General features: G+C 47.3%; 1 protein-coding gene across 3 annotated transcripts in view; it reads right to left on the reverse strand.

Moving 5' to 3' along the window:
- Positions 1 to 24,394, reverse strand: part of MTOR (mechanistic target of rapamycin kinase) — a 135,218-nt gene that overhangs the window by 103,591 nt on the left and 7,233 nt on the right. For 2 of the 3 annotated variants that reach the window (XM_043573739.1, XM_043573740.1), the window contains exons 7-18: positions 16,686 to 16,961; positions 16,495 to 16,603; positions 13,523 to 13,709; positions 12,720 to 12,848; positions 11,762 to 12,006; positions 10,472 to 10,687; positions 9,938 to 10,143; positions 2,535 to 2,657; positions 1,835 to 1,924; positions 1,626 to 1,718; positions 811 to 945; positions 440 to 569 (exon numbers count right to left, since the gene is read on the reverse strand). In XM_043573739.1, the coding sequence (XP_043429674.1) occupies positions 440 to 569; positions 811 to 945; positions 1,626 to 1,718; positions 1,835 to 1,924; positions 2,535 to 2,657; positions 9,938 to 10,143; positions 10,472 to 10,687; positions 11,762 to 12,006; positions 12,720 to 12,848; positions 13,523 to 13,709; positions 16,495 to 16,603; positions 16,686 to 16,961 (1,939 nt within the window). Of the gene's footprint in view, positions 1 to 439; positions 570 to 810; positions 946 to 1,625; positions 1,719 to 1,834; positions 1,925 to 2,534; positions 2,658 to 9,937; positions 10,144 to 10,471; positions 10,688 to 11,761; positions 12,007 to 12,719; positions 12,849 to 13,522; positions 13,710 to 16,494; positions 16,604 to 16,685; positions 16,962 to 20,286; positions 20,708 to 24,394 lie in introns of those variants that run through there. The other variant, XM_043573742.1, reaches the window with a different exon arrangement.

Consider the following 24,394-nt stretch of genomic DNA (forward strand, 5'->3'; position numbering starts at 1 on the left):
CATGCTCTGTCTCTCTCTGTCCCAAAAATAAATAAAAACGTTGGAAAAAAAAAAATTTAAAACAGAGAGGATAAATTCTACCCTCTTGCTCCTTGGGCACCAGAATAGAAAATATCAAAGAAGGACTAACAAAGAACGACAGATGAACAGAGGTGAGGGGGTGATGATTCACATCTCTCTCATCAGCACCAAAAAGCGGGTACAGGCTTAGCCTGTTGACCCTTGGCAAAGAGTCTGGACAGATGTAAGGATTCCAGACACATTGGGAAGCAGCATCCCTATTGCAGTTTAAGACGAAACTCAACTTTCCACTCAAAAGTCATGAAGTGAGCCGATGTGCTGTCATTTGTTAACCAGCCCAAGGCTCTTTCCAAACACAGCCGGCAAGCGCTTCGTGAGGCAGAATGTGATAAGTCTCTCATCAGTCCCCTCAACTTACAGGAATCCTGACTTGACTTGGATTCTGACAGGCTAACAGCAGAAGCGTCGCGGGACTGGTCAATCATGCCAATGTTCACTTTGTGCTTGTAGGGATCCAGGGCCCCCAAAAGCCCTAACACACGGATAGCCTGGGTGGGGAGGGGGAGGGGAAGAAGAAAACATTCATCACAATATCCGATGACCATAGCTTTGATGCGTATTCCTCTCGATGCTCCATGATACCCAGTTCATACCTGAATGGCCAGCTATGAGAACGAAACAGGAGGACAGGACATCTAACCAACATGCTCTCAAGAGCGTGTTAATGCCACAATCTCTCTCCATTCTCCCAGCAAAATCTTTAAAGACCGAGTGTGCCATGTGCCCTACCTCTCTCCGTGTACCCTGGTTCTGCTCAGTCTTCAGAAAATTCAGCAGGACCTCAAGCAAAGTGGGGTACTTCCTGTAGGGCTCCACCACATAGCCAGTGCTGGCCACCAACTGTCCCAGGGTCCACAGAGCCACCTGGACAAGGAACAGATCGTGTGGTCGGTCGAGTCAGTAGGAGAAAGCATGGTCTGTACTCTTCCTTAAAAAATTACAGCGAAGTATTAGAGGCTTTTCCAAGAAAAAATGTTTCCAGTAGAGTTCTGTTAACCGCCAACAGAAATCCTTGAGAGTTTGGGCATAAAAACAAGGCCACAAACCGATGCCAACGATCACTGGATACAGAAGAGCTCCATCTTCCTCAAAGGAAACACACAGTCCTTCCACATCCTGAATGATTAATGGGAGAAATCGAGCTTCGAGGGAAATTAAGACTGTTCTTAATGTTAGTCACCTAATGGCCTCAGTGGCCAAAGTGAAGCCAGGACTGGGGGTGGGGGTGGGGGCTGCTGAAGCGCGGCTTTTGATTCCCCAGCCACAGGCCCAGGCTTTCCTTTTCCCTCTGGGGGTCGGGGCTCTGATACATGATCTGGATTTTTCTTTGAGCTGCTACTTCCTCAAAGTTGTCTCCAGGTCAGGATGACAACGAATCCTGGTTCCATATCTTCCTTCCCTTTACTCAGCAGATACTTCTGAGTACCTACTGTGTGCCAAGCTCTGGGTCGGGCACTGGCTGGGGGCAGTGAGTGACTAAGAGAGACAAGGGCCCAGGCCTCCCAGGGGCCTGTCCTGCTCAGTCCAGAAAGAGCAGTACTCACCTGCCTTTTGGCCAACAGGGAGGAGTCCTGGAGCATGTCCATGATGATAATAAAGAGTTCATCAACCCATTTCCTCATTTCTAGGCCACTGACCTACAAAACGAAAAAGACCGCGGTAGAGAAGATTAGAAATTACGGCCTTATTTTGATTTCCTCAGAGGCTAAACAGTATTCTTTCCATCCTGTGGAAAAAGTGGTTGTCCCCTCACCTGAGCCAACTCTCCTATTGTGGCCAAGACATTATTGATCACACCCGGGTTTGGATCAGGGTCTGGATCTTTCAGTTTCAATATTAAAGCCTATGAAAAGAAGGTATGAGAAAATGAATGCAGGACAGCATCTACCAGGACCCTTTCTTTCACATAAGTAAAGTTCACCCAAGAGACCATTTCAGTCACAGATAAATTACTTCTAGGCTTTACAAATCCAGGATTTCTCTGGAATGTGGATTCTAAAACTTTTCTGAGCCCAGTCTGACATACGAGAGAGCTGGGAAGTGCCATGATTGAAAAACGTTTCCCATGCCTCCTCGAATGATACCTGTGTGATCATCTGCCCAGACGCACGTAAGTTCTGAAAGATTTCACATGCCTCTAAACGCATTCAGATTTTAAAGCTCATTTTTTCTTCATTTTGAAGGAACAATTTTATGCCACTATTTACCTACTTCTTTCCAGGCACATTTGATGATGTGCTGGAAGCATCATTTCTTATCTCTTATAAAGAGAGCCCTTTCCTGCAATTGGTGGGATTTTTGCAGTTCTTTCGCTGAGAAGGGCCTGATGTGGCCCTTGTCCCCGAGCCTGGGGCCAAAGAACTTCTCTACTGAAACACTCCCATCGTCCCGAATGAGCTGACATAAGATCACCTGGCGAGAAAGTGCCAGTCTCTCTAGCTATTGTGGGTTACCTTCAGAATGGGCTCCATGTAGGGGCGGATGAGCCGGGGGGCATTGGAGACCAAGTGGCCCAGCATGCGGGCACTCTGTTCTTTGATTCTCCCAATGCCGCTGTGCTCCAGCTCTGTCAAAATCTGGAGGGAAGAAAGGTCCGTATGATAGAGGAAATTCTAGAGAGGAACGGTGTGTCAAAGGGGAAAGGTGGCAGGGAACCAGAGGAAGGAACCAGAACTCCATTACGGATCAAGTGGTTGCTAGATATTCCACAAAGGCAAACAGTGGGACACAGCAGTGGTGGGAAGAGAGATGGTCTGAAACCAGTCCCAGCTCCCACGGTCCCACGATCGTCCCCGAGCGGAGCTGTGACAGTGCAGCACAGTCACAGGAGACTGGGAAAACCACCAGGGACAGTATGAGCAGGGGTCTGCAGAAATAAGGATTGAAGTGGGGCATCTGGGTGATTCAGGTGGTTGAGCATCCAACTTTGGCTCAGGTCATAATCTTGCAGTTCGTAGGTTCGAGCCCTACAGTGATCCTCTGTCTCCTTTTCTCTCTGTCCCTCCCCTGCTCACACTTTATTTCCCTCTCTCCCTCAAAAATAAATAAACATTAGAGAGAGAGAGAGAGAGAGAGAGAGAGAGAGAGAGAAAGAAATAAGGTATGAAGGAAGGGCTCTCTTTGAGAAAAATCTCCATCCAGACAGCAAATCACTAAGAGGGCTTATAACTAATGACAAAAGAATCTAAGAACAGTCAGAATAGCTATGATGTTGAAAGAAATATTAGTATTCAGTAGTGGTTTCAGGCACATCTAAACCCCAACAGTGAGGGATTATATCAATAGATTCCCCTTGGACCTTTATGAACAGAAATAACATGTTTGTTCTGACATCCTTAAAACACCTGCAAATCAGCACGTTCTACTCATAGTGACTTCACAGAAACAACTTAATATAGACAGACTTCTGGTGAGCTGAAGTTGCCAGAAGGAAATCTCTGAACCATGAGAACAGTGCATGTTAACTCAGCTACCCAGAGGAGGAGTCTACAATTTCACATTATATCTTGTCTCCGGTTATTGATTTAATAATCCTGACTTTCTGGATCCCCCTGGCAGCCTGTTTTTCCCCTGTCACAGCAGACAGCTGTGAGAGAGGATGGACAGGGATGCTGAGAAAGGACCCACATGAGCAAGGAGACGCAGGAGGGGAGAAAATGCGTGCCCGTGAGGAGAGCACAACTCTCGGGGGTGGCAAGGGCCACTTCAAAGATCCCCGATTCATTTCCAGAGCCAGAGAGCATTGCTGTGCCCCCACAACAATACCCAATGCCCTCTCTGGTGATCAAGGCATCAGAAAAAGGCCAAAGCACATTTAGGTAATGTCCCTTATTATCAAGGCATGAAAATGTCCAATTCACCTTGGGAAGGTCTGTATATGCATTTGAAAACAATTAGAAATTTTGGTGTTACCAGGGCTGAGCTCAGTACATGGTAAATTCATTCAATAGTGCTTCACATTCCAGTATCAGAAAAATGAGATAGCTTATTGTAACCTTCCAGAAGACACAGGCCATGCCTGGCTTGTTCATTAATAGGTTTCCAGCACCCAGCAGGACCTGAAACATAGCAGGTGCTCAAAACATCTACTGACTGAACATACTGATATTCTCATTAGGAGATATTTCTGTTTCAAGCTTCTTTAGCAGGATTTGGGCTGGTAGGTTCAACAATGATTTCTTTTCCTTCCTCAAACCTTAGAGATTTTATATATATACATATATATATATATATATATGTATATACACACACACACACACACACACACACACACACACATATATATATATATAATTTTTTTTAAATGTTTATTTTTGAGAGAGAGACAGAGTGTGAGCAGGGGAGTGGCAGAGAGAGAGGGAGACACAGAATCTAAAGCAGACTTCAGGCTCTGAGCTGTCAGCACAGAGCCTGACGCAGGGCTCGAACTCATAGACTGTGAGATCATGACCTGAGCTGAAGTCAGACACTTAACCGACTGAGCCACCCAGGCGCCCCAGGTATATTTTTTTATTGTTTATTTTAATTTATTTTGAGAGAGAGACAGAGAGCATGAGCGGAAGAGGGACAGAGAGAGACACACAGAATCTGAAGCAGGATCCAGGCTTTGAGCTGTCAGTACAGAGCCTGACATGGGGCTCGAACCCACGAACCGCAAGATCATGGCCTGAGCTGAAACTGGACGCTTAACCAACTGAGCCACCCAGGTGCCCCGTAAAACCTTAGGTATTTTAAAAAGACTTAAAGTGATGGACACTCCTCACACAGGGCAGCGGTTGAAGAAATAAACCATTAGGCTAAACACAGAAGTGCCGGCAGCATATTGATGGATCTTGTTTTTTTAATCCATTCTGCTACCCTATGTCTCATTTGAGACCTAAGGACACCTGCAGATTGAAAGTGAGGGCATGAAGAACCATCTATCATGCTAACAGAAGTCAAAAGAAAGCCAAAGTAGCCATACTTATATCAGACAAACCATATTTTAAAACAAAGACTGTAACAAGAGATGAACAAGGGCATTATTATCATAATTAAGGGATCTATCCATCAAGAAGATCTAACAATTGTAAATATTTATGTCGCCAACTTGGAAGCACCCAAACATATAAATCAATTAATCACACATGTAAACAAACTCATTAATAATCATACCATTATAGAAGTCTTTAATACCCTACTTACAGCAGTGGATAAGTCAACCAAGCAGAGAATCAACAAGGAAACAATGGCTTTGAATGACACACTGGACCAGATGGACTCATATTCAGAACATTTTGTCCTAAAGCAGCAGAATACACATTCTTCTCGAGTACACATGGAACATTCTCCAGAACAGATCACATACTAGGTCACAAATCAGCCCTCAAGAGGTACAAGAAGACTGAGATCACACCATGCATATTTTCAGATCACAACACTATGAAACTTGAAATCAACCACCAGGAAAAATTTGGAAAGCCCTCAAATACATGGAGGTTAAAGAACATCCTACTAAAGAATGGGTTAACCAGGAAGTTAAAGACGAAATTACAAAATACATGGAAGCAAATGAAAATGAAAACACGACAGTCCAAACCCTTTGGGATGCAGCAAAGGCAGCCCTAAGAGGGAAGGAAAGACATTGCCATTCAGACCTATCTCAAAAGCAAGAAAGGTCCCAAATACACAGCCTGACCTTACACCTAAAGGAGCTAGAAAAGGAGCAGCAAGTAAAGCCCAAAGCCAGCAGCAGAAGAAAAATAATAAAAATGAGAGCAGTAAGTGATATAGAAACAAAAAACCACAGGAGAACAGATCAACGGAACTAAAACCTGGTTTTTTGAAAGGATAAACAAAACTGATAACCCCCTAGTGAGACTACTCAAAAAAGAGGACCCAAATAGATAAATAAAATCACGAATGAAAGAGGAGAGATCACGACCGACACCACAGAAATACAAACAATTATAAGAGAATATTATGAAAAATTATATGACAACAAACTGGACAATCTGGAAGGGATGGACAAATTCCTTAACACTCACACACTACCAAGACGCAAACAGGAAGAAATAGAAAATTTGAACAGGCCCATAACCAGCAAAGAAATTGAATCAGTTATCAAAAATCTCCCAAGAAACAAGAGTCCTGGGCCAGATGGCTTCTCAGGGGAATTCTACCAGACATTTAAGGCAGAGTTAATACCTACTCTTCTCAAACTGTCCCAAAAAATAGAAATGGAAGGAAAGCTTCCTAACTTATTCTATGAAGCCAGCATTACCTTGATTCCAAAGCCAGAGACCTCACTGAAAAGGAGAATTACAGGCCAATATCCCTGATGAACATGGGTGAAAAAATTCTCAACAAGATATTAGTAAATCGAACTCAACAGTACATTGAAAGAACTATTTACCATGATTAAGTGGGATTTATTCCTGGGCTGCAGGACTGCTTTAATACTCATAAATCAATCAATGTGATACACCATGTTAATAAAAGAAAGGATAAGAACCATATGATCTTTTCAATAGATGCAGAAAAGGCATTTGACAAAATACAGCACCCTTTCTTGATAAAAACCCTTAAGAAAGTAGGGGTCGAAGGAACATAAGTCATCATAAAAGCCATATATGAAAGACTCACAGCTAATATCGTCCTCAATGGGGAAAAACTGAGGGCTCTCCTGCCAAGGTCAGGAACACGACAGGGACGTCCACTCTCACCACTGTTGTTCAACACCGTGCCAGAAGCCCTAGCCTCAGCAATCAGACAACAAGAAGAAATAAAAGGCATACAAATTGCCAAAGAAGACGTCAAACTTTCACTCTTCGCAGATGACATGATACCCTAACGTGGAAAACCCAAAAGAGTCTACCAAAATACTACTAGAACTGATACATGAATTCAGCAAAGTCGCAGCATATAAAAACCAACGTACAGAAATTGGTTGCACTTCTATACAACACAACAAAGCAGCAGAAAAAGAAATCCAGGAATCGATCCCATTTACAATAGCACCAAAAATACCGATAAGATACCTAGGAATAACCAAGGAGGTAAAAGGCCTGTATGCTGAAAACTATAGAAAGCTTATGAAAGAAACTGAAGAAGACGCCAAGAGATGAAAACACATTCCATGCTCACGGACTGGAAAAACAAATATTGTTGAGATGCGTATGCTACTGAAAGCAATCTACATATTTAACACAATTCCTATCAAAATAATACCAGCATTTTTCACAGAACTAGAACCAACAATCCTAAAATTTGTATGGAACCAGAAAAGACTCCGAACAGCCAAAGTAACGTTGCAAAAGAAAACCAAAGCCGGAGGCATCACAACCCCGGACTTCAAGGAGCATTACAAAGCTGCAATCATCGAGACGGTATGGTACTGGCACACAAAGAGACACACAGATCAGTGGAACAGAATACAGAACCCAGATATGGACCCACAAACGTATGGCCAACTAATCTTCAGCAAAGCAGGAAACAGTATCCAGTGGAAAACAGACGGTCTCTTCAGTAAACGGTGCTGGGAAAACCGGACGACGACATGCAGAAGAATGAACCTGGACCACTTTCTTACACCAGACACACAAACTCAAAATGGATGAAAGACCTAAATGTGACATAAGAAACCATAAACATCCTACAGGAGAAAATAGGCAGCAACCTCTTTGACCTTGGCTGCAGCAACTTCTTACTAGACATGTCTCCAGAGGCAAGGGAAATAAAAGCAAAAATGAACTATTGGGACCTCATCAAGATAAAAAGCTTCTGCACGGTGAAGGAAACAGTCAACAAAACTAAAAGGCAACGGATGGAATGGGAGAAGATATTTGCAAATGCCATATCAGATAAAGGGCTACTATCCAAAATTGATAAAGAACTTAATCAAACTCAACGCCCAAAAAACAAATAATCCAGTGAAGAAATGGGCAGAAGACATGAACAGACACTTGTCCAAAGACATCCAGATGGCCAACAGACAACTGAAAAGATGCTCAACATTACTCATCATCAGGAAAATACAAATCAAAACCACAACGAGATACCACCTCACACTTGTCAGAATGGCTAACGTTAACAACTCAGGAAACAACAGATGTTGGCGAGGATCTGGAGAGAGGGGAACCCTTTTGCACTGTTGGTGGGAACACAAACTGGTGCAGCAACTCTGGAAAACAGTATGGAGGTTCCTCAAAAAATTAAAAATAGAACTACCCTGCGACCCAGCAATTGCACTACTAGGTATTTATCCAAAGGATACAAAGACGCTGATTCAAAGGGGCACATGCGCCCCGATGTTTATAGCTGCACTATCAGTAACAGCCAAAGTATGAAAAAAGCCCAAATGTCCATCAAGTGATGAATGGATAAAGAAAATGGGGAGAATGTGTGAGCGCGTGCACACGCACACACACACACGCACTGGAATGCTACTCGACAATCAAAAAGAATGAAATCTTGCCATTTGCGACCACATGGGTGGAACTAGAATGTGTTATGCTAAGTGAAATAAGTCAGTCACAGGAAGACAAATATATGATTTCACTTATATGTGGATGAACATAAGGGAAGGGAAGGGAAGGAAAATTAAGATAAATACAAAGAGGGAGGGAAACCATAAGAGACTCTTAAATGCTGGAGGGGAGGTGGTAGGGGGATGGGCTAAATGGGTGATGGGCACTAAGGAGGGCACTTCTTGGGATGAGCACTGAGTGTCATATGGAGGTGATGAATCACTGGCTTCTACTCCTGAAACCAATACCACATTTTATGTTATCTAACTTGAATTTAAATAAATTAAAAATAAAAATAAAAACAGAAGTGCCAACATAATATAATCCTCTAATTCGTTGACTGATATAACTTACACTCACTTTAGCTAGGACAGACCGTGAATACATGACATTTGTTTCGGATGAAAGTTACACGTTAATGGTTTTTCTGTGTTTAAGTTTTTACGTGTTAGGAAAAGTATCTGTTTCGAAAGAAACCATGGGAGATTCAGGAAGCAGAGGGGGGCGTAGGGACAAGGTGGAGTCAGGGGACAGGAAAGGACCGGGCGAGCCACACTGAGACCCAGAAGAGGTGGGTGGAAATCACTCAAGGCAAGAAGGACTGGACCATGGGCCCCTAACCAGGAGGCCAGAGAGTTTATGACGCTACGTGGAGACAAAAACTGAGGAGTCAGGTTTTAGCAGGAATTGCAAATCCTGGGGCACCAGGCTGGCTCAGTCGGTGGAGCATGCGACTCTTGACCTCGGGGTTGTGAGTTCAAGCTCCACACCGGGCCCACTTAAAAAAAAAAAAAAAAGTCCCAATAGATGGAGCAGCAAGGCCAACCTAAATCTACCTCTGGCTCCAGTCCAGCAGCTTGGCTTGGCATCTGACGTTATTTAAGAACGAAAGCCACGGACCACAGGCCGGGGGCAACGACTATGAGAAGCAGAGTTGGAACCACTGTCATCCTGGGCCTCTGTGCCTGACCTGGTGGGAGCAGGAGAGCAGGGGGACAGAGAGGTGCTAGCAAAACTGACACCATCGGCAGCAGACTGAGCCAAACGTGCCAAGAAGCGGGATCTCCGGTGACTTGCCAGGAAGAAGAAAAGAGCTGCCTGCAGACGAGGTTCGCCGGGGATAAGAGGCCCCTGGAGTCGTGCCGCTGGGGGTAAGAGGCTCATGAGGCGATCAGCCCTGAACTGTAACTGCCAAGCTGGGAAAACAGGGACTCTTGGAGCCAAATGTGGCTTTTACCAGGCATCTTGATCTTTCTCCCCTTCCTTGTCCTCATCTCTCTTTCCCCAAATGGCTCTCACAATGACAGTCCCTTCCAGACTGCCACTAGGTGTGACTGTCACCCCATTACCTGGATGAGCATCTTGCGCAGGAAGGGCATGACGAAGGCCGGGTTCATGCTACTGAGCCGGCCCACCGTGCAGATGGCCAGCTCCCGGATCTCAAACACCTGGTCGTTCAGGGCCACAAACAGGGCCTGCAAGTTCTCTGCCTGGGCCAGGTGTGCATCAAAGCGCTCATCCAGAGATGCCAAGACGCAGTAGCGGATGTCGGGGTCTGCAAGAGCAATCGAGCCTTGGAATGCCTCTTCAATGCCATCATCCTCTGGTCCTTTCCCAGTTTCCGCCCCCACTGCCCCCGGCCTCGTGAGAGGCTGCCACTTACCCTTCTCTCGTCTAACCTGTCTTTCTTTGCTCACAGGAGCAAAGACAACAGGATTAAAGACAGATCGTTTTACGCCACCTGGCTGGAGTAGCCAAGCCTAATGCTTTGGCAGAGAAAGAGCCGGCCATCACCTCCCTGAGGGCACGCCATGAAACTGGCTAATTCCCGGTGCCCCGAGTGTCCAAACTCCCCCAGACTGCTCCTGTCTCATGAACCTCACCAGGATCTGTGATCCCGACCACGAGCAGTTTGCTGAGCACGTCTGCCACCACTTGCACCGCAGTCTGGCTAACAACGTGCGCGTGGCCGCTGATGAGGTGGACGGAGGGCGTGAGCAGGCGGGAGCAGGTGCGGGCGGCTTCCATGCGGATCTCTTTGTGCTCGCTGTTTAGGAAATGATCCGCACAGTGGCGGACAAACTGGGTCAGAGAGTGGCCTGGATACAAAGGCAGAGAGAAGACAAAATAAACACCGCTGCTCTGGACGGCAGGCCTACAACTTGCTGGCTGCGTTTTTCGTTTCATGGCGATGAATTCAGTTTTCAACAAGACATTGACCCAGAACTCTTCTCTTAAAAAGGTAACAAGTGGGTTTCGAATCAGCAGAGGCAGAAGCGAAGCAGAGGAGCTGGGAGACAGAAAAAGGGCATTCCCCCCACCCACCCCCCCATCCTAATCTTTTCTTTATTCCCTTCAAAGGATGAATTATTTCGTTTTATTCTGACCCAAACCTTTCTTTATGTTCCCAGAGAGTAAAACAATTCTTGATCAAATTTACCTTGTCTATTTTAGTTCCCAGATTTGAATAGCAAAAGAGAGTCTGATGTTGGCTGGGTGTAAATATAGCTACTTTCTATTCATTAGAAATATATTATGCTGGGTGTTAATCAAGGCAAGTGAAGGAGCTACAGGAGGGAAACCACAGATGGCTGTAAGCATTCAGACCGCACATTTAGGCTTTTTGTACTTGCTTGTTTCCCTGTAGTCTTGAGCAACCACCTACATGATCTTAAATTTCAAAAGTATCCCTTTTTCTCTCCTGAAACAGATCTCCCTAGGGGCATTAATGTGGGTTTATCTGCAGCTTAGAACTCTAAACCGAACTACACAGGACGCCACAGCTGAAAATCATACTGCCGTAGGAACGGAAACACCTTAAAGCCTCTGGCTTAGACATTTTAAAGCATTAAACGCCATCTCCGCTTCATGGATGTGGGGGGATGGGGTGGGGCTCCATCTCTGACTTTCTCGTCTCTCTGAAGCATTCATTCCTTGGATCGATGCAGAATTTCCCTGAACACCATCTGCCCCCAAACTCAGGGTGGGACAGAGAAACAAAGAGCACGAATTAACAAAGCATGCAAAGAGCCCAGAAGGCTGAGCCACTACCCGATCAGCTACCTGGTCTCCAGATCCCCAGCCAAGACCCGGCAATGCTAGGCGCCCTTGTTCCTTCCTCGGGGTTCCCAGCAACACTCCGTGTCTTGGTAAGAGCTGGGGCAATTTCTTACCTTCAAACTCAAAGCTGCCGAGAGTTCGCAGGGCAAGAGTAATGCTGCCCACGTCGCTGGCCTCAGGGAGGGCTGTGAGGCCAGGGGAAGCCAGCTGATGGGCCAGGCCCTTGGGCATGCCCGGGTGCCGGAGGGGTTTGTGCATAAGGACCAGGGACAGCATCTTCAGTAGCCCATCCTGGATGTCCTTCTTCAGCTGTGGAATCTGACGGCTCAGGTCGTACAGCACAGCAGTGAGGGCAGGGCTGAGGGGAAGGAAACCAGGCGTGTATGGTGCTGGACAAGACATCTGTCTGTTCTTGAGAAGAAACAGCCCTTCTCGTCCAGCAGGGGGTTAGGCCCATCACCACTTGGTCTTTAAAGTAGAAAGGATACTACAAACTAGGATAAATGACCGGAACTCTGTTGGCCTGGTCAGAGGTTTCAGATCAATCTACGAATTTCTGGTCTTTGCCAGAGAGGAACTTGCTTAATATAATTTAGCCACTGCAGAAGACCAAGTCTCGATTAAAAATCTGGGAAGCAAACGGAGAGCAGTGTCCTTATTTTACAGAGAAAGAGAACTAATGCAAGGAAAGCCAGGCCATTTCCCAACGACAACATAAATAGCTGCAAACATCGGTCAGGCACTTCTTATACACAAAGTCGTGTGCCGAGAGTGGCTATTTCATGAACTCCTTCACTTAACCTCCATGACAACCCCAGACAACAGGAGCTGCTATTGTGGCCCCTTTTCAGGTGAGAAAATGGAGGCTCGGAGAAGTTAAGTAACCGGGTCAGGATCACACAGCTAACTAGAGATGAAACCAAGATTCAAAACTAGCCCATGTTTAGCGCGAGCTGTCCCGCCTACCCAATCTCACACGCAAACACCCACGCCTCGCTTTCAGCACCACCCCAAAACCGCGGTTCGAGTCTCATGCTCCCCGAGACGGGAGCTCAGGTTTCCGACACCCACCTCAGTCCCACTGCCAGCATGGGCTCCAGCAGCTCCTTGATATCCTGCTGGATGCCTGGCCCCATTGCCCGGGCCAGCATGCTGATGCAGGTGAACACTGTGGCATCCACCTGCATTGCCTTCTGTCTCCTGCAGAGGACCGAAAGAGTGAGTGAGTGGCCACTTGAGACACAATGACATTCTGTGATGCCCCACCTCAAAATCGCCTTGGGGCGAGGAAGGCAGGTTACCCAGGTAGGGCCACGACTCGCTGGTGTGCCGGTCATCTCCTGCCCAATTCTAGGGGGCCCACCACACCCTAGTCACCACACATTTGAATCTACCACAGCCCAGCAGATGGCAGTCACGTGTCTTGAGAAAGGGGCCCCTTTCCTGAATTGGCACAAAAGGCACCATGTGGCTTAGCGCGGTGCTGGCCAAGGTACCTATTTAGGAAGCGAACTGAACAATGTGTACATCAGGGACCAGGGTGCAGAGCACAGCCACCGGACGGAAAGAAATTCTCCCTTCAACGAGAAGGCTGGGCTCTAGAATGGGGAGGCTTATCCCTTCACCAGACCAATCTACTTATACGTACATATATACATATGCGCGCGCGCACGCGCGCACACACACACACGTATATCACTTAGTTTGAAAAAGGTTGGAACTCAACTGAGGAAGGGTTGTTCTTTGTATGACTTGCTACACCCTGGTGGTTAATGATGCAGAGAATGGGCTTGAGCTCCATGGAAACTGGGATAGAGCATCCTTCCTCCCCAACCAAATGGGGCGGAGGGTGAAATCCTAATAGAGACACTTACTTATGGGCAAAGTCCTTCGGGGGTAGGGCTGCTCGGATGATGTCCAGCACACGAGGCAAATAGACCTTGAACTCAGATCTCACAGCCACAGAAAGGAGCCCCAGGGCTTGGAAGGCTGCTGTCCGTTCCTTCTCCTTCTTGACACAGCTCAAGACGTGGTTCATGGTATCTTGGAGGTACTGGGTATCTGATCACAAAAAAGACAAGGCATATGGCTCAAGGTCAGGGTTGGTGTATGTACCAAAGGTCAGAGTTCCTATAAAACACTTACATTTAGGAATAAATTAAGACAGCCGCCTGGAAAGATGTAAAGAAGAATTTAGAGGATGTATTAACCAGTCTTGATAATCGCTTGCTAATCACTCCTCAGATACATCTTTTGGAAATATTAGAAATGTAAGATTTTTTTTCCCCCTTTAATTAAAAAAAAAAAAAACCCACCCAAAACTTAAAGAGCCTCTGAAACAATAACATGGCACGATCGTCCCCATTAGTGCTATATTTTGAGGGAACGACTACATGCTCTTACGAAGTATATGTTAAATCTTGCTTAAAAACAAAGAGAATCATCTAAACGATTTTATATTATGTTGAAATTTAAAGTACTGTTGGATACTGTTTGCAATAAACAGGCCATTCTATTCAGCTTAGGCCTGGAAATCACTTTGCTATTACCCAGAGATTTCTGTTATAGTTATATTTAATAGAACAAGATTTAGTCTGTAATTTGGGAAGCCACAAGTGTATTTTCATTAAGTTTACATCAGCCAATGTGCACGGGTAGGCGATTCTCGGGCAATTTAAGCCAAAGTGTTATTACTCCTCTGAAGGTTGGAATTTCCTGATTTTTGCCTCTCTCTCTTTCTTCCCTTCCATCTTGCTGGCCTCAAGTCCGTGCACCCGCAGAATATACACGGCAGCAGAGAAGGCAAGACCGCACATCCATTAGAAAGTGAGGGGTGCTGAGGGCCACAGCTCATTTAGGAGGCAGTGAGCTGAAGTCCCAGACAGCACATATGCCTCCCTGCATTTATCCTGACGAGAAAGATCTTCTCTCGTGGCTCTCGTGGTCAAATGACACCGAAGCATGCTGGGGCTTGAAAATCACATCACGTCAGCCAGGAAGACAGGACTTCTGGACGGGAACAGCATTTCAGCAGGAAGGGAGCTTAAATCAAGAGGGTGATTTCCTTTGCCAGATTTAGCACCCTAAGAGATTAAGGGATCTGATATTGTGAGAGAGCCCAGCCCAATCTTAGGGCATTTTTGATAGGTCCAGAGCTTCTGTCATTAGGAAGTTTAAGCGGCGACGTCCAAACTGTAAGCTCTAAAAATGTGGCACTTTCCCAATGAGGCTCCATGGATGGAGGCTGCCCAGGCTGAACATCAACGACACGCTTTAGTATATTATTTAATAAAACAACAAAAACCCACATCAAAAGAATAAACCTAGGGGCCCTCTGAGCCTCTGTATCCTGCTGCTAGGCGGTCCTTTGAACTTACTGGGGTAACTGCTTCCACAACATGACAGACTTTGATCAAATTTGGCCTAGTTATTACTTTCTTTTGAACCAGAGACTTTCACACCACAATTATTTAAAGCTCTACTGAACAGGGGCATGTCTGGTCATTAAAGAAGAGAATAGCTGCTGGGTACCAGGTGGGAAAAACGGAAAACTGAAAAAAATATGGGCAATTTTCATGATATCATTTCTCTCTGGTTCATTGATTTTATGTGGCTAATTGTCTTGTCCTTCCTCAACACCTTCTATTCTCACACGCGGCACATTTAACACCTCACCAACTATACTTTTTTCCTATTTCATCTGGACTGGGGAGTGTGAAATGAGTCTGTGTGCTAGAGGATGGCGTCTGTGGAGGGTCAGGCTGACCTTCCACTTCCACTCCTGGCTCTCATTTGGTCCTGAACGCTTATTAAGCACAGGCGACGGGCACCACAGTGAAGTGCAAAGAGACGTTCGAGACGGCGGCTCTGCACTCGGCAAGCAGGGAGGTAAGATGAGGATATTAAGTATGAACAGGCAACCAGAGCATTATTCTAATTTTTCCCTTTACCTTACTTCTAAGATGGATCTGAGGAGGCAGAGGAGGCAGTAATAACAGAATAATGGTTTCCACTTATGGGGGCCTACTCTGTGCCAAGCATTTAGAGCAGGCGTTTAGAGCACGATTCACCTTGTGAGGCAAGGATTGTTGTTATTCCGCCTCTACGGGTCAGGAAGTGGAGGCCTGGGAAGGTCAAATAACCTGTCTGAAACCTCACGGTGAAGGACAGAAGCAGGAGTCATCCCAGGAAGGACAGAAGCAGGAGTCATCCCAGGTCTGACGCCAAAGTCTTTCCACGGCCGGAGGCTATCGAGGAAGGGGGAAGAGCACTTCCGGCCGGAGTAGCCCAGGAAGGCCCAAGGGAGAAGCCAGCATCTGGGCGGGGGCAGCTCTGGGAGCCGGGGATTCTTGCTGCCCAGTGAAAACAGGGCAGGAATACAGGAGCCCCCAGGCCATCATCCCCGAAACCTGCCTCTGAAACTTCCAGTCCTTCCTCCCCGTGAGCGGTGAGGCAGTGGGTGACCACGCCAGGGGCAGAAGCAGGGCGGTCACCACATCCTCCCCGCCCCACAGAGGGGCTGCTGCAGAGTAGCTCAACCCAAACTGCCCTTCCTTCGGTCCCTCTGACGTCCGTCACGAACTTGTTGGCTTCCACACGCACGAAGTCGCTTGGCTCCAGGACTGCCTCTCTGCCTACACACTCTGGTCCTTCCCGTGTCGGCTGCCTCAGACACTTGTGGAAACCCTACGCCGGGCCCCACTGAAATCAGACGTGAGGCAGAGAAACCAGAGACTAGCCCCTTAGTTGTTGCTTCCAATGAGAGGCAGATGTAACTTTCTGGAATCACTTCCGTGCGATTTCCCTTAAACAGGTAATGATATGACGTGTCCACGGACATCCTCACCTGTGAAGGCAGAAGGTCGAAATGCAGCCAAGCGGGGCAACAAATTAAGGATTGTCATTTGGATCAGCGAGTTCTTGCTATTCCTGCATTTCAGCACCCACTGGCACACCTGAGACAGGAGAACACAGGGTTGGCCACGGAAAGGGAGCACGGGGCTTGGGAGAGGAGGGGGCAGGCCTCTCGCCACCTACCTGATCGAATTTCTCCTCCATCAGGTCTCTGCAACACCGGCTCTCCACCAGCGTGGACTTCGCTGGGCTGGGGGAAGCCCCGAAACCCATGAGGCCTTGGTGAGAGCTGTACCCCAGCAGTCCCACCAAGGCGTTGGACTGCGGGGGCTGGCCAGCCTGGAAGCTGGTGAAGGGGGTGATGTGGCGAGGTTTCGTCCCGAAGCCCATGAGGTCTTTGCAGTACTTGTCATGGACCAGCTGCTGCTGCGTGATTTCTTCCATTTCTTCTCTCAGGCGCTGCACGTGGGGAGGGAGATGACCTTTACTCACAAGTGCCACCTGCCAAGCCCCTGTGGGGTCTACACAGCAACTCCTCTGCCCAACCCTGCAGGGGAACTATTTGCCAAGTGGAGGGAGCCCACTCTTCATCTTTAGGAGTTGGATTCCCCCAGAACCTTGCAGGGGGCCTGGTTTTGTTCTAACTTAGGCAGAAGAGCACCACCTACTGAACAACGAAGAAGCGGCAGGGGGCTGGCCGCCAAGGACCCCTCCCCTGGTTTGGGAAAGCTGAGTTGCAGACCTGAGGTCACAGCGATGAGGTCACCCTCTGGCGAGGGTGACAGGGTGCTGGGAGGCCCCACGCCAGGGTCCCGTTGAGGACGTGCTACTCTCCTTGTCGCCGGAAACCCAGGTAGAAACAACTAAGGCAAGTTATTTTCTCAGAATCTGAAGAATCCCATGGGCAGCACGGACTAAATGGACTGGCTGAGAATTCACACCTATTTCCTAGCCAAACGGCTGCTTAAAAACAGTCCAAACTGAGAAGCACAGGAAACAATTTCTCAACTTGCACACTATTCTCGACACAGGTATTTTCGCTTCTCAGACATCTTCTCCACTCTCCTTGTCAAGGTCACCAAGGACTCTCAGTCTGCTAAATCGGATGCTCAATTCTCAGCCTTCACCCTATTTGCCTCGGCTACAGCATTTGATCCAACTTAATAGTCCCTCCTCTTCGAAAACTTTCTTCCCTTGGCTTCTTGGATCCCGAGCTTTCCTGGGTCTCCTCTCCTCCTCACGCCGCTGGTCTCCCCTGCTTGCTCCTCACCTCCTGACCTCAGGTCCCCAGCACCCCCCTTCTCTGACGCTGGTATGCTGCTGGGGAACCTGAAATCACAGCTATGTGCTGACGGCTCCCCAGATCTGGGTCTCCGCCCAGATCCCCCCAGAACAACTCAGTTCTCTGCTCAGAAGCCCAACAGGTGTCTGAAACACGTTCAAAAGCAAACTCCTGACCTTCTGCCCCAAAACGCACTGCTCCTTCTGCCTAAGTTCTCCTGACTCAGCAAACGCCACCCTAACCATCCGGTCACTCAGTACAAAAACCTGGACTCCTCTCTCCCTCACTGACCCCCAAATCTCAAATTCAAGAATCCAGCCCCTCCTTGTGCCTGCACGGTTCCCGCTAGGGTGCAAGCCGCCAAAGTCCTCTGCTACGGCTGCCGCAGTTCCTTCCCAAATAGACCTCCTGGCATCACCCCTTGCCTCGCGGATAATCCCGCTCAACACGTAGCCACAGCGATCCTTCTGAAACGTGCGTTTCAGCTAGCAGCTAACAGCTTCCCATTTCCCACACACGGTCCGTACGGTGGCTCCCGAGACCCTACACGATGTGCCCCTTACCTCATCCCAGGTATTCCTCTGACCCCACCTCCCTCCTGTCACACGGCTCGGTCGCAGTGGTGATCTCGCTCCCGGCCAAAGGCAGCGTGCTGCCGCCATGAGGCCTTCACGCCTGCAGAGCCAGCTGTCTAGAATGCTCCCCCCAGATATGTATTTGTACGGCTTGCTGTCTTACGTCCTTCACAATTGTGCTCAAACACCACAGGACTGTGAACTGCACTGGTCCACTTATATGCGGATTTTTTTTCCCCACAAAGACAGTGCAGGGTTATAAATGTATTTTCTCTTTTTCCTATGATTTCCTTAACGCCATTTTCTTTCCTCTAGCTTACTTTATTGTAAGAATACCGTATATTCTGTGTATAACATACAAAATAGGTGTTAATTGACTGTTTATGTTATCGGTAAGGTTTCTGGTCAACAGTATGCTATTGGTAGTTAAGTTTTGGGGGAGACAAAAGTTATATGTGGATTTTCAACTGTGTGTGCGTTGGCGGGGGGGGGGCTTGATGCCTTAACCCCCACATGTTCAAAGGTCAATCGTATATATTTTCACTTGTGTCTTGTCTCTCCCCACTAGAATACAATGTTTTGTCCACTGCTGCATTATTCTAGCTCTGAGGACTTGGTGTAGCTGGCCCACAGTGGGTGCTCAGCTCAAACTTGTTCAATGAATGAACAATGACAAAATTATGATACCTTACATTTGGATAATTCTTTAGGATTTATAAAGTACCATCACAAGTACTATTTTTTTAATTTTTTTTAAATATTTATTTTTGAGAGAGAGAGTGCAAGCAGGGGAGGGCAGAGAGAGAGGGAGACAGAGAACCCGAAGCAGGTTCCGGGCTCCGAGCTGTCAGCACAGAGCCCGACTCTGTGGGGCTCGAACTCACGAACCACGAGACCGTGACCTGAGTGAGCTGAAGTCGGACGCTCAACCGACTGGGCCACCCAGGCGTCGCACAAGTACTATTCATTTAATCTATTTAGGTGACACTGTTCTGTTTTCCTAGGAGAAAACAAAGATCCTCTGGCTGTATGTGCTCATCCATGGGAAGCCCCATGTTATAGTTAGACGGGAAATCTCTGAGGGCTATCATTTATGGAATGCCTACTCTATCAGATAATGTGTTAGGCACCTTCGTGTAGATGGCCCACCCTTGATCAACGTAGAGGTTAGGGGCACAGACACCCTGTGAGGTCAAAACTCCATGTGTAACTTTTGACTCCCCCCAAACTTAACTGCTAGTAGCCTTCTGTTAACTGGAAATCTTACCGATAATAAGAACAGTTAATCAGCACATACTTTGTGTATGGATTACACACCGTATTCTTACCACGAAGAAAGCTAGAGAGAAGAAAATGTTATTAAGAGAATCACGAGGAAGAGAAAAATCTATTTACAGCCCCGTCCTGTATTTCTCTATACTGTAAGTTTATGTTGTCTGTTTATGAGATGAATCATCTGTCAGCACCCATGTGACCATTATCTCCTATGAAGCAGAACAATGTGGACGCTACATGCATTACTAACACCGGATAGCAAAAATGAAAAGATGTGAGAAAGAAATTCGTGTTTACTTATAGGTATAATGATTCAGGCACTAATAATGAAGCAGCAGCAATAAGACTGCATCACGGTAGCTTAGTGTAATCAATACGATTGCTTCATGGTAGCCTCGCCTATGCTCTGACGAATGAGTCGTTACCAAGTTTTTATGGTGCACAGTATTACAGTCATGTTCACATTACAGTGCTGGAAACGCTGATACATTTTTTTAAAAACCACGTACCTGTGATAGGTTGATACACACTTTCTCCAATTACCAGAGAGAGACACGCACTCTACTGTATGGTGACGTAATTCTTTGAAAGTAAAGTTATAAAACAGTAAGAAAACCAACATGCTATTAACTTCACAGTAAATCTCACTCACCTAACGCCCACACGGGAATAGGCGGTCCACTGCCACACGAGTCTTGCACACGACGTCTGACACGATGAATGGTCAAGCGATCAGGATACGAAAACATCTCGTACCGTTCTTGCCATACGGTCAATAGATTGTCACACGAAGACCCACAGAGTTCATCAACTGTATGGCACGATGATGATTTACCGTTCACTAAATGGGAGTGGCTCATCGTAAGGGTCCTTATCCTGGTTAGTCTCCTGGTGAGTAGGCTAAAGCAGAGGAGGGGTCGGCTTGAGGCCTCAGGGGTGGCAGAAGGGGAAGGGGAGGCTGGAGACACGGTGCAGCGCTCTGTGTAACTTTACAGAAATACGTTGTAATTTGTCTGACTTCTTTGCTTTTCCATTTCTCTAACAATGTTGTTGTTTTTTTTTTAACGTTTGTTTATTTATTTTGAGAAGGGCAGGGGAGGGGCAGAGAGAGGAGAGAGAGAATCCCAAGCTCTATGCTGACAGCACAGAGCCTGACGTGAGGCTCGATCTCACGAACTGTGATGACCTGAGCTGAAATCAAGAGTCGGACGTTCAACCGACTGAGCCACCCAGGCGCCTTCTCTAACGGTGTTTTTATACGGTACCAATCTTTCTTCCACTGTCTCCTTCAGTTTCAGTACCCGTATCAGAAAAAGATCCAGGTCATAAAAGAAGTCACAAGCAGTCTTGAGTAACTCGAACCCTTCTGCCGGACTGCAGTGTCAATCGGTTTCCTGGCACCGCTTCCCTGAGGTCTTCGTCGTCCGGCACTGGTTCGGAAACGCTCGTCTCCCTCAAGCCGTCTTCTGTTAATTCCTCTGGTGTGGTGTCTGTTAGCTCTTGAATTTCTCCAAGATCCATATCACCTTTCAGCGCCCATCTTTTGGGCCACCTCCACGTTCTTTCACTCTCTTTCATGGTTTCCTTGATCGGCTTTGTCCTAAGTCCTGTGAAGTCATGCGTGACATCTGGCCACGGTTCTCTCCGGCAGGAATTTACTGGTCCAGGCTTGACGGCATTTGTGGCTTCTTCTACAACCAAAATGGATTTTCAGCGACGGAATCCTTCTAGACTTTCTATCAGGGTTCTCTTCAAAGTGTTGACAATCCTTTTCATAAAGTACCATGTGTAACGAGCCTTAGAGGTCATGACCCTGATCCAGAAGCTGAAATAGAGATGTTGTGTTTGGGGGCAGTCAACCCCTTCGATGCCTCTAGTATTGAACTCATGGGGTTCTGGGTGGCCAGGGGCATTGTCTCATATGGCAAGAACCGTACAAGGCGACGCTTTACCGGCAAGGTCCTTCTTGACTTCAGAGACAAAGCATCAAGGGAACCAATCCAGAAAAAGGGCTCTTGTGTCTAGACCTTCTTGTTTTACAAACAGAAGACTGGCAGCTGGTGTTTACCTCTTCCCTTCAAAGCTCCAGGGCTAGCGGCTTTATAGATAAGGGCCGTCCTGATTGTAAACTGGACCGTATTGCACAATGGCAGGATTATCCTGCCCCTTCCTGCCTCAAATCCTGGTGCTCGCTTCTCTTCCTAATAAATGTCCTCTGTGGCATTTTTTTTCCAGAGCAGGGCACTTTCGTCTGCATTAAAAACACGTTCAGGCAGATACCCTTTCTCCTCAGTGATTTTCTTTTACAGCCTCTGGGAACTCATCTACTGCCTCTCGGTCAGGAGAAGCTACTTCTGTTATCTTGACTTTTTTTTTTTTTTTAAGTCAAACCTGTTTCCAAACTCATCAAACCATCTTTTGCTGGCATCCGATTCTCCGGTGCTAGGTCCTTCACCTTCCATTTGCTCTACGTTGTCATATAATGACTTTGCTTTTTCTCAAATCACATTAGAGTCTTTAAGTATGCCTTCCTTAAGGCAATCCTGCACCCACATAAAAGCTACATTTACCATATGCTATCAAAAGATACTTCACAAGGGGCACCTGGGTGGCTCAGTCGGTTAAGCGTCCGACTTCGGCTCAGGTCATGATCTCGCGGTCTGTGGGTTCGAGCCCCGCGTCGGGCTCTGTGCTGACAGCTCGGAGTCTGGAGCCTGCTTTGGACTCTGTGTCTCCCTCTCTCTCTGCCCCTCCCTCACTTGTGCTCTGTCTCTATCAAAAATAAATAAATGTAAAAGCTATTTCTCAAAAAGTGCAAGAGATTTGCGCCTGTGGGTACAGCTGTGGCAACAGCTTCACGCTTCAGCGTCCTTTTCTTTTTTTGCAACGGTGGATTAAATGCTGGATTCATTTATCCTGAAACGGTGGGCAGTCACAGCTGCGGACCTCAAGCTGCGGTACGTCTCAAGCAAGGCAACGTTTTCTTTTTTTTTTTTTTTTTTTTTTTAATTTTTTTTTCAACGTTTATTTATTTTTGGGACAGAGAGAGACAGAGCATGAACGGGGGAGGGGCAGAGAGAGAGGGAGACACAGAATCGGAAACAGGCTCCAGGCTCCGAGCCGTCAGCCCAGAGCCCGACGCGGGGCTCGAACTCACGGACCGCGAGATCGTGACCTGGCTGAAGTAAGCCGCTTAACCGACTGCGCCACCCAGGCGCCCCGCAAGGCAACGTTTTCTTACAATATCATGACTTTGCTTCTTGGGAGAACTTCGCCAGTGGCACTTCACATGGGTTCCACAGAATTATTCAAGGTTTATTTACAGTATCGCACTGAACGCGACGAAAAACACACGAGGACGGAGACAGATCGACAGACCGCTTTTGCGACACGCGACTTACTGGAGGGGTGAACTGGGCACACGGAGATGATCAGCCTCGCACAGTGTTTTAACCAGACATTCCCAACACTTGAGCTCATTGCAGCAGCAACAGAGGTGGCTACGAAATTACTAGAGTCGGTACGGTTGTACTACAGTTAATTTTATGCGGTTAGGATTTAATATTGTACCTTCGTGTTTGTTCACATTTCTCTCGACTGCAAATGGCACCAGGTATAGTCTGTGAGTGCTTGTGTGCATAAGTTTAGGTAACGTTTAACTCTAACAAGAGATTTGTGTATATTTTACGATGGTCAATAATAAGACTAGGATCTACATCTATGTTACGTCTTCGTGACATACTTAGCTTCTTAATTTCTAGGCTATGAGGTTCCTATCTGTGAGTTTTTTCGAACGGTCACAAACCTCCCAAAAAGTTTTCCAGTATGTGTACCGAAAACAACCCACCTAGAAGTGGACCCATGCAGTTCAAACCTGTGTTGTTCGAGGGTCAAGTGTACTTGGAAACCTCCCAGGAGCCCAGTGAGGTGGAGATCCCCGTTAACAGCAAGGAAAAATGAGGTAAAGGAAGTAAAATAATGTACCCAAGTCACACAGTGTACACATGAATGGGGATTCCGAGCCGGACTCCTGAGCTCTCCATACAGTGTAGCCCAGGCCGCCCGCATCTACAGCACAGCCATCACCAAATGATCATCCGGTCTATTAAAGCAAGAAGCCCTGGGGCAAAATTCCACACCAACTTGCTCCCCGTAGGAAGACCCGTGGATGGGGCTCTACTCCCAAATGTATCCCGAATCCAGTGTCAGTGGATTGACACTGAATCCACTTCTCAGTGTCTGCACTGCCAACCCCAGGGAAGCCACCACCATCACTTGCCCAGACTACTCCAGTAGCCTCCCACGGTAGCCAGGAGAACAGGATCAACTACAAGGAGTGCAGTTGACAACGGCCCCGGCCACGACTCTAAAAATATCACGTTTGTGCCAAGGCCACATTTGCCACGGGCTGCCTCTAGCCAACGCAGGAGGCAGGAGGAATGCTGAGGCAGGGCTCCCGGCGGGGGGGGGGGGGGGGGGGGGAGGGGAGGGGGGGGCACGGTGGCCGGAAGCCCCCCATGGTGGCTTTGCGAGGTAGCCTAGCACGCTCCTGTCACTTTCCTTTGCTGTCTCATGGCTGCTGATGGCTAGCCGGCCTCTCCCTGCTCCCTCCACGTCCCCCGCCCCCACCATAAGTTGTTTCCCTGACAAAAGTCCTTTTAAACACAACCCCCTAACGAGTCTCCTGCTTTCATTCCCGCCACTGCATGAGCTTTCCCCGCACCAGTAGCCAATGATTACTAAAAATGGAGGCCCTCACC

Source organism: Prionailurus bengalensis, chromosome C1, assembly GCF_016509475.1.
Source record: "Prionailurus bengalensis isolate Pbe53 chromosome C1, Fcat_Pben_1.1_paternal_pri, whole genome shotgun sequence".
NCBI lineage: Eukaryota > Metazoa > Chordata > Mammalia > Carnivora > Felidae > Prionailurus > Prionailurus bengalensis.